The sequence below is a fragment of the Numenius arquata genome, chromosome 16, assembly GCF_964106895.1.
Source record: "Numenius arquata chromosome 16, bNumArq3.hap1.1, whole genome shotgun sequence".
NCBI lineage: Eukaryota > Metazoa > Chordata > Aves > Charadriiformes > Scolopacidae > Numenius > Numenius arquata.
Window position 1 is genome coordinate 11,129,384 of NC_133591.1, and position 16,182 is coordinate 11,145,565.

Genomic DNA, 16,182 nt, shown 5'->3' on the forward strand with positions numbered 1-16,182 from the left:
CCATTCCTCCTTACCGCCACTAGACGCCACTCTCCTTCCTCCCTATACCTAAAATGCAGCTTTATTCCCTAAAGGATCACACAGGCCATCAGTTAGTACATTCGAATTTTCCAAACTATTTCAAGAGCGATGAGTAACAAAGACTGTCGCAATTTTTGTTGACAATTTCTGCCCAGGCAGAGGTTTGTCTGCCTGAATTTTTACGAGTTTAAGTGAAATATCTGACAACTGGCTTGTACCCCCAAAGCAGAAGCATCTAAAAATTAGAGCTGCCTTGTAATCAGGTATTAGTAGGCAGATACTTAAGTGTTTACTTGACTACGGTGCTGTTTCCTGTATGAATGTATTTCAGTTAATGGACAAAACAATGCAAGTAGAAAAGCGTTCAACCTTTTTAAGTTTTTGCTACAGAAAGGCTTCAGGAACAAAGTCAGAGCCACTGACCATGTGCCTGAGCTCCTGCTCCCAAGTAAATGTCTGTTTGGTTTTGGCACAGAAAGAGAAAAAAAAATAAATTGCAGAATAAAAACTCAAAGCAATTTTGTAAAGACAAGCAGTGATTGCCTTTCAAAATAAGGAAGGGCTGCTTAGGGAAATTAAACTGACACCCACATGTCTGAAGACACTGAGCTTCAGTTGAACAAACAATTTAGCTTGCTTAAGACACCACCTTTTCTTGATAGCGGACCAATTTAAAATCCTTTCTATGACTACTTCCCTTGCTGTTAAAAGGGATCATGCTTTAGGTTTTTTGCTATCTTGTTTCATCTTCGTATACCATGAAAGTATAGCAGATATTTGAATCCTGTAAGTAGCACTGTGCAAACACAGCTTGCCAGGGTACAGTTGCCCAAGTTCCTATTTAGATACAGACTAATTGCAGAATTCCAGCCTGTGGTAGGAATGTCTGAGTAGGTCTTGGAGATTAGAGAGGGAACTAAGGCACAGAGAGCTAGACCAGTAAACCTGAATTTCATTATAAGCCCCAAACATTTCTTATATGGTGGCAAGAGTCAACAGATATAGTTTTATTATAATTTGCTTGAAGTTTGTCAGATTCATTTTTAGGTTCACAGATCAGTTTCAAGACTTGAGCAAATCTACACGGAAGGAGATATACAATGCATCCATATTGCCAAGTCAGCTCTAACGTTTGTAACTTTCCAGGCCTCCGTTCACCCTCCATTCAGGGCCACCCATTCACTCCACTAAAAACACCTTTCTCCAGGTGGGAGAAATCATTAATCATACACATTCTCAAGCTACCTGGTAACTCCTAACATCTGGCCCCTTGAAAGAGAGGGCATTCTTAAAATAAAACAACAAAACACCAAAACACTAAATCAACCATCCAGTCTCCAAAATGCACAAGGAGGACACTATTATTAAGTCTGTAATTACACGTTCTTCTACTTTGAAAAACAACTTGAAAACAGCATTATCAGATTTCATATTTATTCTCAATTCATAGGTTTTCATTCCCACACCAACTACTACCAGGACTGGAAAAGCAAAGCCAACTTGATTTTTTTCACCTAGTGCAGAAGGGTTCTACAAAGCCCAGTCTGACTTGAATTCAGACACCCGAAAGACAAGTGGAAATATTTTCACTATTACAGCATTCTACATCAGCTGTCCTTAAATTATCATTTCTTCCACAAGAGCAACTCATAGCACTTACTCTCCAAATCAGATATGATGAGATTGTCATGAAGCTTCACAGCACGATGCTGCTCTACTTCATCCTCCAACTCAAAGATAGTTTCTTTCATGTCGCTTCGCTCAGTCTCTTTCTCATCTAGTTCTGTTCGAAGTTTTTCTAGAGTCACATTGAGATCCTCAATTTGTTTCTTGGCTTCTTCTTGGAACACTCTGTATTCATCTTCAACCTGAAAAAGAATGCATATCATAACTAAATTGGTTGCATTTTAAAACACATTTTTAGTTTTGTAACTACCATATATGCAATATATTTCTGCAACCATAAAAAAAGTATGGGACAAGAAGTCAAGTGTAAGCCTTCAAAAAGGTATTGTTCTAGTGCAACTATTTTCCTGAGCCAGCGTTAAACTCTCTTCTTCCCAAGCTGAATATATGAGAATTCCCCAGCTACTCTAACAGCAGTATCCTGTATTCAAGTGAAGCAACAACACTATAGTACCAAGGCCGTGGTTTCATGAGCGGCTGATCCAATTTAACATCCTAGCTGCTGTGGCAAAGGGAGGGAGTGGGGGGGAAACTCTTTACCCTTTATTTCTCTTGCCAAAAAAAAAAAGCCTGCTCTCTTCTGTGCAATTTTAGTGCTTGCTGGACCCGTGAGATGGTTCATTTTCTTAACCAAGTAGCAGGATTCCCATTTGTGTGTGAGGTGTGTTAGTGAGTTGAAGTAGTTCCCAGAGGAGTCTTACAAACTACTGAACTGAATTTAAAAAAGCAGGGAAAAGAAGAGGTAGCAGACTTCTCTGTTTCAGGAGCAGTGAGACTATTTTATCCTGCCTCACGAAACTGCCATGTAAGTAACAAGCTGAGATCAGAGGCACAGGAACATTAAGCCCCATGCCCAACAGCAAAAATAGGGTGTCAGAAAAACAAGAGAAATTAGGTCATGACTTAGGGTGGGTCAGAACAGTCAGGCACCAATCTTAATCCACAAAATGTCCTGCTTTAAATCATCTGTTGCAGTACTTTTTATTCTAATAGCACTACCCAACTTTAATTATTAAAATTATGTATTTTATTCTTTTTTATTCCCAAATTGAGGTTGATTCTACCTGGCTGGTGATCATGACCAACATGTTGATTTGCAACTAATATATAGTTCAAACATTAAATATGGCATAGATTTTCTCATCAGGAAGATATACCTTTAAATGCAGACTCAAAGTTATTTAACACATTTTATCAGATTATTATTTTCATATTCAATTATGTTAAATGCTTCTACTAGAGATATTTACTAGATAAAATGAGTTAAAATAGCTTTTTTCTATGAACTAGAAATACATATTTTGATCCAAAACCTAATTAACACACAAGCTGCTTCTGGATGAATCATTAGTAAAAAAAAAACAAACAACACCAACTTATGTGTATTTGCCATATTTAATAATAATTGCTTAAAACTTATAAAAATGTTTTGGTGGTGGGGTTTTTTTCATTTAAAACTAGAAACTACATTAAATTTGGTAAAATCTCTGTCTACCTCGACCACAAAATCAGTCATTTCTTGATTGGAGAAAGAAGAAACTTCTCTGCTTTCCTTCAAATGAGTTTTTCTAAGTTAGCTGAACCAACCTGCATAAGCTGAAACTTCAAAATATTCTCTCAACACCTGTGAAAAGTCCTGCAAGTCATCAACAGCTGGGTTGTCACCTCAAACTTTGACTCCCAGTACTTTCTCAGTGACATTCCTCTTCCACCAGTTTGGTGGAACTCCTCAAAACTCTTGCAGAAGGCATGCAACTTAAGCACAAAATTCATATGGTATCTTTAATACTGTTTAAGTTTGGCCCTTGAGATGAACTGTGGAGTTTAAATACGTAACCCGACAGTTAACCCTGTGGCTGAATGCATCCATATAATTTTTTAAAAGGCCTATGTTATTTCCATAAAAAAATGTTAAGATAAAGTAATCAATGCTAACACTACTGCAATCTGATTAACCTCATGATTAATCCTTTACTTCTAGAAGAACTACAGTTACCAACAGTAAGTCATGGTTTATATGGGATGATAAAATGCAAATTTGTTTCAAACACTACCTTAGCAATGGCATCTTGCAATCGATTGGCATCATTGCGAGTGTGTGCCAGCTCTTCTTGCAAACTACTGGCCAATGTCTCTGCTTTTTCTTTATCCCGCCTGACACTCTCCAGCAAGTCTTGTATATCTGATTTATCTCCAGAGTTGTGTATAGAATACAACTCAGCCACTTTCTGCTTTTCATGCTCTAACTGAGCTTTCAGCCTATTCATCTCAATCTGGTCACTGGCTACTGTGGCTTTGTACTCCTCTAAGGTAGACGCTATCGCTGTTTTGCTTTTCTGCTCTGACTCAATAATTCGTTCCATGTGGTGATTTCGTTCTTTTAATGCCCCTATCATTTCCTGGGCCTCCTTGTTGTCTTGTTCTGCCATCTTCAGAGTGTTGCTCAAGTGCTGCTGAACACCTAACAGCTGCTCTCGCTCAAACCGAGCGTTCTCTGCAAGGTCCATATAACGTTGCTCTAACTCCATGTAGCGACCGCTTTTCATATCTTCATCAATTACATATGAAATATGGTGTTCATCTAAAAGGGACCGAAAATACTCGATCTGACGGCTGAAGTGTTCTAACTTGTCACTTTGCTGGCACAAAGATTCCATAAGGATTACTTTTTCCTCTCCAAGTCTTTCATTCTCACTGTTTAACTCTTGTGTTATTTGTTGCAAATCTGCAAGCTCTTGAAGCGTGGCTTGGAGCTCTTCAGCTGTACTGTGCTGGTTCTCTTCCATCTGATGTATCCGTTCTGTCAGACACGCTACAGACACTTCACTTGCATTGCCACTGCTTCCCTTCCTAGATCTTTCTATACTTGGTGCGCCTTCAGACTCCGAAGATGATGGAGCATCTAGGGCATCATCGCTTGATGTCAGTGGCTGATAAACTTCACTGCACTCACTGTCTAAATTATCCATGGAATTACTATGTTGATTGTCCATCAAAGTGTTTTCATCCTGACTTAACAAGTCTTCCATTGACCCAGGAGCAGAACCTTCCACTGAAGATGTCAGAGTACCACCACCATCGCTGTGGTTGCCAGCTGTAATCTCTGGACTCAAAGACTGATAGCCAAAGAGTTTTTCAGAGTTGTCCAGCCTTTGTTCCAAAGAAAAGCCTAATGCGTTTAGTCTGTCTTTTAACATTCGGTTCTCATTCTTCAGCTGGTTGAGCTCTTCTCGGATGGCAGTGTTTTGTTCCTGTAACTGTAGCAGTGTAGACTCTACATCAGTTGGCTGATGGACAACAATGGCTTCTTTTTCTTCAGATTTTTCATCACCTTCAAGTTGATCTTCATTAAGTCCCAGCTGAGCCCGCATATCCCTTAGTTCATTCCGCAGATGCAAGATTTCCACATCTTTAGTTTTTGCTAATGTTAAAAGATCGTTCACCTTCGCTTCCAGCGCAGCTTTGTCACTGATTTGATTGTCTGATTTGGACTTGCTCATTCGAATATCTGATTCCGGATTGGTGCGACTACGGGAGCGTTTTGCCAGTACCGTATCACTGGTCCCCTGTCCAGTCAAAGGCAGCTTTTTGCTCTGGCTTAAACGAGAACGATCGCGTATCCTTTCTCTAGAAGAGCTTGAATCTTTATTTCCAGATGAAGTGCTACGCTTAGTTGTGGAACTTGTACCTATATGTTTTTTGAAAGTTAGGAACATTAATATAAAGTACAGTATCTGTAATAGAAGACTGTATCAGCAATATAGTGGTTGACTTTCTGAATCACACTGGTAAATACATTTTATAAAATGCATTTAGAGTAAACATTTATACAACCTTAATCATGAATCAGTGCAGTTATATTTTAATTGATACATGCTTTACCAATTGCTAAGCTTTACCAGTATTTTGAAAATGAATTAGATCTTAAAGTTTAACATTTGCAAGTTTCTTTTTTCCTGTCTTCAACAGCTTCTGATAAATTGTACAAAAAACCTGCAGCAGTGGTATTCCTACTAGTTCAAATTTGTCTCTCTTTTCAGTAGATTTCAATGCAAGCTTTTAAGTGATGAGTTGCATATTATTCCCCAAAATGAAAATTAAGGGTAGATTATTACTACTTTACTTCCAGATGCTTTACAGCTTTGCAAGCATTACTGAGTCCAAAACATAGCAGTGGAAGGCAAGACATATTTCCATCCATACTGATAACACACTAAATTTCACTTTTCTGAACAGTTTCTGAAAGCTCTCTTACTTTATTTCTATAAAGAAGTACAGAATGTCCATATTGTTGACTGCAACAAATTATCACTTCTTAAAGATTTAGTGCTTGTGGCATTGATTTTTTTTTTAGATAAACTATTTTAGACATATCTATGATTCATTAATTATTTATATTATCTAGTTTTATACAATAGTTGCATACTCAGTACTGAAAAAATTAAAAGGAACACCCTCCAAAAAGTCAATCACATTATTAAAAAACAGAAAAGAGTAAAGCAGGTTTTTGATTTAACTACAGCCTTACTGACCAAACTTCATTAGGCAGCCTGGATCCTCAACACATTATAGGAAAATAAAAAGCCACCCAACTACCATATTTAAGGATCAATACATCCACTTACCTGCAATGGTTTTGGGTTTATTTTCCAGACTGTTCATGGTCGTCCCTGAAGCTGAAGATGCTGTTGATACACAAGTGCTCTTCTTTGCCTTGACACCATTGGTCATTGTCACTCCACCGCCACCAGCCATCCCCGCTAAGAGGTCATCATTACTCTTAGTCTGAAAGAAAGGGAAGAAGCAGCTTTAAGACAGCTGGCTGAGAAGTCTGCATAGCCAACATTTCTTTTGTTAAAGATTCCACCAGTTTAAAAAGTACATATTTGATTAGTCACGTGTCTATGCAAGAATGTTGAAAATTATAAATGCGCTGCACTGTGCAGAGTTGGTAAGTTGAAACTGAACTTCAACTCCTTACATATGACTGACCATAGAAACTGTCTTCTCTCTCCCAGACAAAACTACTAAAGTTTCAATACCAAGGAGAATAAAAAAAAAATAATCAAGGAAAGCACAGTAACACAACACAGTCACACTTTTCAATTTTTACTGAAAGTATGCTTGAGCATAAAAATGAACACAATTCTTAGCTAATTAAACCAGCAAATACTAGGAAGTTAGTATAATGTCCTTCAATAGAATATGATGAAGCGTTTTCTGGTGGTCAAGCTCACAACAAAAAGATCAAACCAGACAACACCATAAATTGATCCAACATTAATAAAATACCCTTTCTAGCTCAAAATACTAAGCCACAAATCACTGGAGACTAGGGCAGTATTTGGATGGGGGGAAAAAAAAGCCACCCTCACGATATATCCTTCCCTTATTTTCATGCTCTTTACTACGCTCTCTCAGAGACGGGATATTTGTTTGATGGACTTCTGTCTGACTTTGTATGATCATTCGTGAAACTTCTGTTAGCCACAAAAGCTGTCTGGAATGTGACAAGGCAGTAAGTTCAGGAGTCTCAAGAACCAGATTACCAAACAGAGAATACATCTTTCAGAATAAAGCCACCTCTAGAAATACTAAGTTCCTAAGTATTAATTGGCAGACTTTACAACTATTTAAAATGCAATTCTTCAAATGGGGAAACAATCAAAATAGGCTAAACATTCTTCCTATAAGGGCAAGAAAAATTAAAAGAAAACAGCTGTGTCAGCAGCATTCCTTGAGTAACTGTACTATTCAGCTGAATAACACATTTGAAGTCTCAACCACCACCCCAGCTAGGGTGGCACTTTGGACTCAACCAGTTGCTTTACATCATGACTTTCAAATTCTGCAGGTTTGTAACTTCTAGCTTCCACACATACTCATGTTAAAACCTATGTGCTAAACATTACGATTCTATACATTATGAATGAAGGTACATTTGCTTAATTTAAAAAAAAAAAAAAAAAAGAAGAAAGTTGCATCTCACTCCATTCTATATAGCTTCTTTTTGCAAGTGCAAATTTCCAAACAGTTAGAACACTGATCACAGTACTGTGGAAAGGGCATAGAAAGGATTTGTGCCATTTACAAAAAGCAGTTGCAAAACAAAAGGGAGCTTGGGAAGAGAACATACTTGTTCTGCATGCAGTTGTTAGAAATACAGATAATTTACAGATAGAACAGGTATTTGTAAGGATAAAATCCTCTAGGAGAAGAATGATTTTATTGAATTGTGTAGGAAGTGGTATGGCCTTCTAAAAAGGTTATGGCCTTCTAAAAAGGTTTATAAAAGGGTTGAAGAAAACATTACTCTGAGGGTCTAGTTTGATGTGCATCTAAGCTGTCTTTTCTGCTAAGAAAAAGCCACTGTTGTTCTATGTCGCTCTTCACCATGCACTTACACACTGCACCAGGTAAACTGAAGCCTTTTCAAAGGGCTCCTTCCTCCCAGGAGCCAGATCAGCTCCTTGATCTGCTATGTCACACAGCCGTGCAAAACAGCAGATCCAATGGAAGTACCAACAGGAAAATAAAAATGTTGGAGGGCTACAAAATCAAACAAAGCCCACACTTCTTGTGCAGGGGTGGGGGGGCAAGAGCTGAGCACAAGCTACTACTGTATGACAATCCTCCGTTAACCTGTAATCTAATCAGATTTCATATCTGATCTAAACTAATTCTGTAGGCATGGGAGTAGAGGGGGAGGGAAACAATGCTGTGATGCAACTGTCACCTAAAACAAGGTATTACCAAAAGGCATAGAACTGTGATTTTCTATTTTGCTATTGCCAATCAGTTCTTCTGAACTATCAAGTTTGCCAACTATCTGAGCTGTCAGCATTTTTACCCTGTTGAAAGAGTGGGGAAATTAGATTAAGCTTCTAGACACTTATAGTACAAGTACATGTTATCAAGCCAAATAGGTCAAGATGTGACTCAGCTTGAAGAAAAAAAAAAAAAAATCTAAGCAAAATACACACTCTCTGACATTAGTCATCTCCAGTCTTTGCTAAACAAAGGAATTTTAGACAGCCATTCTTCTTCTGACTTACCCATAAACTATTTCTAGTCTAGGTTGGAAGGCACTGCCTCCTCTGCAGCCAATTAGTAAACAGTTTCTCAAAACTGTAACACTATACTCTTGGCAAAGAAAACTATTTAGCAAAGCCTTGGAAAAATTACAAACCAGCGGCTCTCTTTTCTTAACGCTCCATAATGGCAACCATTCTTGACTTTAAAAAAATCAAAGTATTTTTGTAGCATGTATTTTTAATGGAATCAATGTCGCATGTTTATTAAACAGGTTTTTTTCCTCAAGGAGTAACAGTTTCTCCCATTTGCTGAAAACAGTGCTATCCTGCTTAGCATTAAACCTCCTACATTAAAATATGAAACATTAGAAAATATAATTAGAAATGCTCATCCAGACCTATTTTGATTTGCTATATAAAAACCCCCCACTGTAATTACAAAATTCATATTCCGTTTTCTCCCACATCTTTCTTTCATTGCAATGAAACTTGAATGATCACCTCTACAATTCATTTCATCTTAGCTTCTCAACATGTATATCCTATTTACTGCACCTCATTCAATTCCATTTTTATATATATATAAAGTTATTCCTACCTGGGATTTTCTTTGATGCTTGCTTTTGCTGCATTTGAGTGCTTGAAACACCAAACTTCACAACAATCTGTAATTAAGTTGCTGCATTTTGCAAACAAAATACTGAAGCCTAGACACATGAATACTGAAAACACATTCTAATTTTTAATATTCAAATGTTGGTGTCCAAGTCCTGGCTTTCCAGGGACACTGGATTTTGCAATTCATTTGTATGAAACACAACTGCCGTCTAATTAAAGTTATGAGTGTTAGCATGATCACAAGCTCATTAGTTAAAGAAGTCAAAAAATAATTACCTTAAAAATAAGAATACACTATTATATGCGGAATATTCTTTGACAGATTAAAAACTAGAAGTGGCTGGCAGTTAACCTTCTGCTGTAATAACCTGTGTGGAGTGGTGGGGGTGCTGAACTTTTTACAAAAGTCCTGGGCAAAGTGGGAGCCAAAAACCTACAAAGAAGTAACTGACAAAGAGGCATTCTGAAGCGGAGGGACAGCCTGACCTCTGAACAGCGTTCAGCTGTACAGAAGGGTGGGTGTCACAGTTTCTTCCTGTGCTCATTGTCCACACACTTAGAAAACTCCATAGAAAAGGAAAAATCTATGGAACAATGCATAGTGGAAGAAGCCCACCCAAAGCTTAACACTGGGCTAGGGTTATATGATGAAGGAAATAGGAAAAAAACCAGACTACAATTACAAAGTAATTTTCAAATTTGCAACATCATTACTGACTGAATTGAGACCAGTTATAGTACTCCTAATAGTGGCCTCTCATTCAATATCCAACTCAAAGTTTTCTGCACTTCTATGCACATTTACTTTGAGGACTGAATAAACTAGTAAGATGGTGCAATTAAAGTTATTTAATGCCAGCTTATTTTTTTCTTGGTCAAAGAATCCAATACATCAATTCATCAAGTCTAAGAGAAGATCCTACAACCACTATGAGGAAAACAACGTGCCAAATGCTTCATCAACAAGATCAAATAAAAAACTATACAAAAAGTTATTTTAAAAACAATACAACTTGCTATTGATACTTCTTTCAAGCCAGTAATTATAAACATGATTTGCTAGTATCAGTATATAAAAAAATACAAACAACTAACTTTGTTGTATAAGTATGGAATACTCAAGGAAGATAAGAGTTGTCATTATTATTAAGTCACACAATTGGCACACCAGCAGCTTAAGTAAAAGACACCTAACTATATGAGTAAGCCTGGCTGTAACATAAAGCTGAGATAAGTCTTCATAATTAAGAGAAAAATTTTCACTGTGCCTCAAACGTACAGTTGTCATAAATTCTAATCCTATACCCAAATATAGCCAGCCGTGTTACTAATATAAGTAAAATGTGAAAGTATACTGGGTCAAATTTCCTCAGTGTTAGATCCTCCTCCTCCTTTATCTCACTGAGAGGTATGACATAAGAAACTCGATAAGCAAACTACAAAGGACTTTTGTTTCCATATTCTTTGAGAGGTTTCTAGAAATACAAAATAAGTAGTGTCAACAACCATCAAAAGATTATTTAAAGTTAAGAAAACAGCAAGATACGTTGGGTGGCAAAGGAAAGGGGGGGGGCACCGGGAGAAAACCTAGCTGAAACCTGGCATGCAAGTTCATCAGCAAAATTATTAACCATTCTTCCATAAAAGAAAAACAAGAAGTAAAGAGAGAAAGGGAACACACCTTTTGACTTCAGTAATCCTGCATAGTTATTAGAGATACCTCAACCCTTCCCACTTCTTTAATTCTAGGTCTTTATTTGCCAGTTATTTAAATGGCCTATCTGGCTTCCTGTAGGTGACAGTGGTTCAGGCCCCGGTTGCAGCCACCAGCCCTTTTTCTTGTTCTGTTCATTCGCTCCAGGGCAGCAGCAGCGCCCCAGCTCCACATACTGGGCTGCAGAGAGGCAAAAGGAGGTGGGTCCAGCCATGTGTCCATGCCAGGAGAGGGAGGCAGACCAAGCAGGCTTGTACCATCTGTCCAACCCAGATGCGTTCACTCCCAGGTGAAAACTCCACACCAGCACACCTCAGTATGTCTTATTTTTCCTTGCTTGCTGAAAACCATCTACCTTTGAACTCATTCTAGGAGCAAGAATCAACTTGTGAAAATTCAGCTCGAGCAGTGCTTCACACAAAGCAAAGGCCAAAGCAGCCAGAAGAATGTAGCTGCACTGACCTGACACGGATCACTGATATCAAAAAGTTTCTCATGTTAGATACCTCATTAGTTCTTTCTTCAGAATTCGTAAATAGCTCTTATCAAATCCCATTAGTCACTGACACGCCATTCAAGCATAACACATGACACTACTAATAACATTCATCAGAATGGAACTTCCACTCTGCTGCTTTTGCAGAAGAGCCAAGTTCTGCAAAGTATATTACTTACCATCACATCACACATCGCAGTATGAAAAATACAGCATGAATGTCACACAAGCTCCTGTTACCCTGGGCAGTGCTTTGTAACTACACAAACTCCCTTCATTTACCCGTATAACAAACCTCTAGTCTAAGCTGCATGAAAGACATGCCTTAAAATTCTGTTTTTTTTAAAGTTTTATTACAAAAAATATAAATAATCAGAACATTCTATTAGTTATTACCTTCAAAAGAGATGCTGATGTCCCAGTTTTGGAGAGTTTTGTTACTGCAGACACTGAGGAGCCGTTTTCTGGTTTGGCTTTTTCAGTTGTTTGAGTTTTATTTACTCCAGGCACTTTGGGCACTGAGCCAACACTCCTGCTTGCTTTCTTCATTCTGGGCTGTCTGTTTATGATGCATTTACAAACAAATCTACAAGCAGAAAGAAAGAAATTTTAAAAACAAAATACAAATGAAAAGCCACGTCTTTTTCTATAATGCTCTACTTAAGACCAGAAGTCCAGAAGAGCATTAAAGACCACAAATTAGAGCCAAGCAGAACGCATGTGACTGACCAATGGTTTTTGCTTTTTCTTAAAAAAGAATTTTTACCAAGAACTAAGCGCTTCCTACAGCTCCACTCCAAATTATTTTTTTTTCAGTTCTCTTTCCACAAATGGCACTGAACCGAGGATATGTTATAAGTGACCCATGTTGCCGAGTTCACTCGTTAGCTAGCAAAAGAAAGGCTTATTAGGGCAGCAATGTTCTTTATTTCTGACTGTGGGAAGGAAAATACCGTGGGAGTGTTCAGGCAACAGCCTGACTACCAACAACACTGGATCTGAGAAAAGATTACCACCAGCTTGGTAATTAAAGTACCGAGAGAGTAACTGCAGTTGTACAGAAAAAAGTACTTTTATTAAAAAAAAAAATATAAAAATGCCAGGACAAAAAAATTAAAAGTAGTTGAAAAACGCAGATTCCCTGAAACCATTTATTATTAAAAATCATGTTAATAAACACATGGGATTTTACAAAATTTAATACCAATCTTATGACAATGAGGATTATCTCTGAGAAGAAATGAGCAGTAACCCCCCACGTTCCATGGTCCCCAGGCAGGACACTTCAGCATCTTAAACTTGCCTTCAAGTTTTCTCAGAGACAACTCTCAATACTGTCATTCCAACCATCAGCAAATAAACTAAACCCTGGAAAACAAAGCTGACTTTACTCAAACCAGGAGCAGCTGCAGCAGACCTGAACTCAGCAGTTATCACAAGAACTGCTAATTCTGAAAGACAACCTAAGAAAGGGTAGATTAGCCAACAGCCACAACTTGAAGCATGGACTACCAGAAGGACTAGTCACATCAGGACCTTCTTTCCCCTTGCAAGAGTGGGATAGTTGGCAGCTGTTTTCTTCATCTCCTTTGAGTCACAAGACATCGGAAGGAAGATCAAGAGGAGGAAACTTCCACTCCCCTTTCAGTCTTACAGATTCTGGATAGAAGCGAGTGATTTGGTTTATCTGAGCCCAATATCCTGTGGCCGATTAGAAACATGAAACACATGTAGTTGTTTTTACCTCTTTAAGAGTGAAGCATTTCAAAGACAGAAAAAGCAGACTGATAACTGAGTGCATGAGATGTGTTACACAAAAATACAGTGATCAGGAGTACTAATTCATTTCAGCTAACGAAATTAACGCTGTACACTAATACACACTCCTTCCCCCCCCATCACCACCTCAGCTGCATACAAGCATATTTCACGTCTGACTTCTATCAAAGTCAGGAAAACTCCAGTTTTGTCTCCTCAGACCTTTAAGTGCTGCTAACAGAAGCAACAGGAAGTTCCATTGTAAGACACTGACAATATTTGTTTATAGCTTCCAGACTCCCTTTGGCTCTGAAAGCTGGCACGAACAGACACAGAAAACTTTGTTTGCTGTTGCAGTTTCATCATCAGAATGTCAAAAATGCACCGGTCCTGCCATATGGCTACTAGTAATCAGAACGCCTTCACAGAAGATTAAATAACAGAGACATAATTTGAAATGAGACACTCCTAAGAAAACCAAACCCAAACCAGAAAAGCCCCATGAAGGTAATATGTTTGCTATACACACATAATTTTAAGTGCTACAACTGCCTACTAGACTCCAGAAGCAGATGCTAACATTTACAGGTAGGACCAAGTTGCCACAGTTACATTTCTTGCCTTTTCCATGTTTATGAGTCGAACGCTTACTTGTGCTTTTGATCTTACTCGGTTGAAAACTAAAACAAAAAAGACCAAAGAGGATAGAGTTGTTTAGTGAAACTGGCATAATTACTATTGAATGATATTTTTGATGTTCTACAGCCTACATAAAAAAAGTTGTCCATAGCATGCTTGAGAAATAATCAAACACATTTCAGCGCACAGCTTGTTGTGAAGCTGACTGCATTAAAAAAGTTACCTCAAAGAAAAAAAACTCTACTCTTGCAACAAAGCCAGTAAATCAGAACCATGGCTTTCCGGCAGCTCATTGAGCTACTAAACCCATGCTATAACAAAGGTTTGGGTACTGGCAACGATATGACTAGCATATATTTGGGCAGAGTTTTGACAACCTGGCCTGGCCATCTAGATAAAGCAGTAGCTCCAGCTGGGTGCAGACATCCAGCAACGCCACTCACAATACACATTTATCAAGTCTACAGAGCACATTCATCAAGTCCGACACCTCTTACAACGTGCCAGATAACACGCTGCACACATAGTCTTTGCATGCACTGTAAAAGATCAATACATTTGGGTTACGCTTATTATAGTGAGTAATACATTAACATAACCCACTGGATGTATAATCTCAAAAGGAAATGCAGGCTAACATTAGCTTTTACAGTACAAACCATTTATACTCTTACAAATATATCACACAGGTCAACAGCGCCAAAAGACTGTGTGAAGTCAAACGTTTCTCATCCATAATGGATTTGTAAAAAATGCCTGTTTTAGAAATGTTCCTGAAAACATGCAACAGTATTTGCTTCAAGAACAGCAACTGCATAGCAAAGCAATGTAAATAAGTAAAACTAAACAAAATAACTAAGTATAATCCTCATGTTTCACCACAGCATTAATTTAAAATATCCATAAATTTGACATTGAAAAACACTATTTGTGATTTACTGAAACTCAAAGGTAGAACCACCTTTCCAAGAACTTCAAAGATACTTGGAGGACAGGGAGGGTTAGGTACCGCTGTTCCCGTTTTTCTTCCAGAGAAACTGAGCTCTAGCAGTTACTTTCTTATTGAAAGAAGATTGTGTAATTATAGTTGCAAAACTAAGAAAAAGATACAAATGAGTCCAACTTAACTTAAAATAAGGACAAGACATTAATTAGCATTACAGGTTCTAAAAGCAGCTGCTCACTCAGGCTCCTACAGTGAATTTATGACCTCTCAGTGCCAATTTCTCCCCTCCCACCTTCTCCAGGAAGGAAGAAGAGGATGGGGTTTCAGCACTGAAAACAGAAGACATCAATATTGTTGAATTGTAAGTGGAAAAAGCCCTGTTTCATCCAGTTTCTCAAACGGCAGATATCACAGAGAAAGACTACCTTTATGCTTCTAAAGAACATCACATTCTTTAGGAAGACAGAGTATTTGTCTCTGCCCAACACTAAATTTTAAAATAAGAAATAAAATGCTCACTAGCCAAACAAAGCTTTCTGAACATTTACACAGAACACTAATAATTCAAATGAGAGCTAAAATATTACTTCACTATTGTTTTAAAAAGCAAATACTGCATATAAACTATAGTTCACATTTTGCCCTAGGCAGAAAGACGGAATTACTGAAGACTTCCTTTCCCTTTATACACACCTCCTCCTGCCTCAAAAAAAAAAAAAAAAGTGAAGTAGAAGCTTAACACTAAAAAGTTACAGTGTTATTAGGAGTTGTAACTCCATCAGATAGTCAAGAGAGACTTTTGGAGGTGACTCATAATACTAAACAAAATACTCATCTATCAACAGACACAAGATCTTACTGGAAAACATTTGATTAATGCTAGCACTACAATATCAATTATAAAATTAATCAAGATGGAAAAAAGCCAAAACAAGCCCAGAATATCAGATAGAAAGACAGCATTCCTAAACTAAAATGTAACTATTCGCTCTAACCTGTACCCTTTCCCAGACGTCTCTCTTTCCACAGCACACATAGTACAGGAAACAAAAGGGAATCTTGTTCAGGAGCGCGCTCTCCTTGCTCTGGTGGAGGCATGTGAAACCAGTCCTGCGTTTTATACCAACTGCGAATACAACTCCATAAATAATAATTTAAAAGTGTTTTGCCCAATAGCATGGCTCTGCTCTTTACTGTAAACTGATATGATACATCCACCCAGGCAACATGAAATGCTTTCAAGGTTACTCTTATGTACTCTTTAGAAACC

At 37.9% G+C, this 16,182-nt stretch overlaps 1 protein-coding gene across 4 annotated transcripts in view; it reads right to left on the bottom strand.

The window, feature by feature from the left end:
• Positions 1-15,948, bottom strand: part of SPECC1L (sperm antigen with calponin homology and coiled-coil domains 1 like) — a 58,469-nt gene extending 42,521 nt beyond the window's left edge. The window contains exons 1-5 of one of the 4 annotated variants that reach the window (XM_074159299.1): positions 15,908-15,948; positions 11,966-12,155; positions 6,333-6,492; positions 3,762-5,395; positions 1,682-1,889 (exon numbers count right to left, since the gene is read on the bottom strand). In XM_074159299.1, coding sequence (XP_074015400.1) covers positions 1,682-1,889; positions 3,762-5,395; positions 6,333-6,492; positions 11,966-12,155; positions 15,908-15,948 — 2,233 coding nt within the window. Of the gene's footprint in view, positions 1-1,681; positions 1,890-3,761; positions 5,396-6,328; positions 6,493-11,965; positions 12,156-15,907 lie in introns of those variants that run through there. The other 3 variants (XM_074159300.1, XM_074159302.1, XM_074159301.1) reach the window with 3 other exon arrangements.
• Positions 15,949-16,182: the final 234 nt, after the last annotated feature.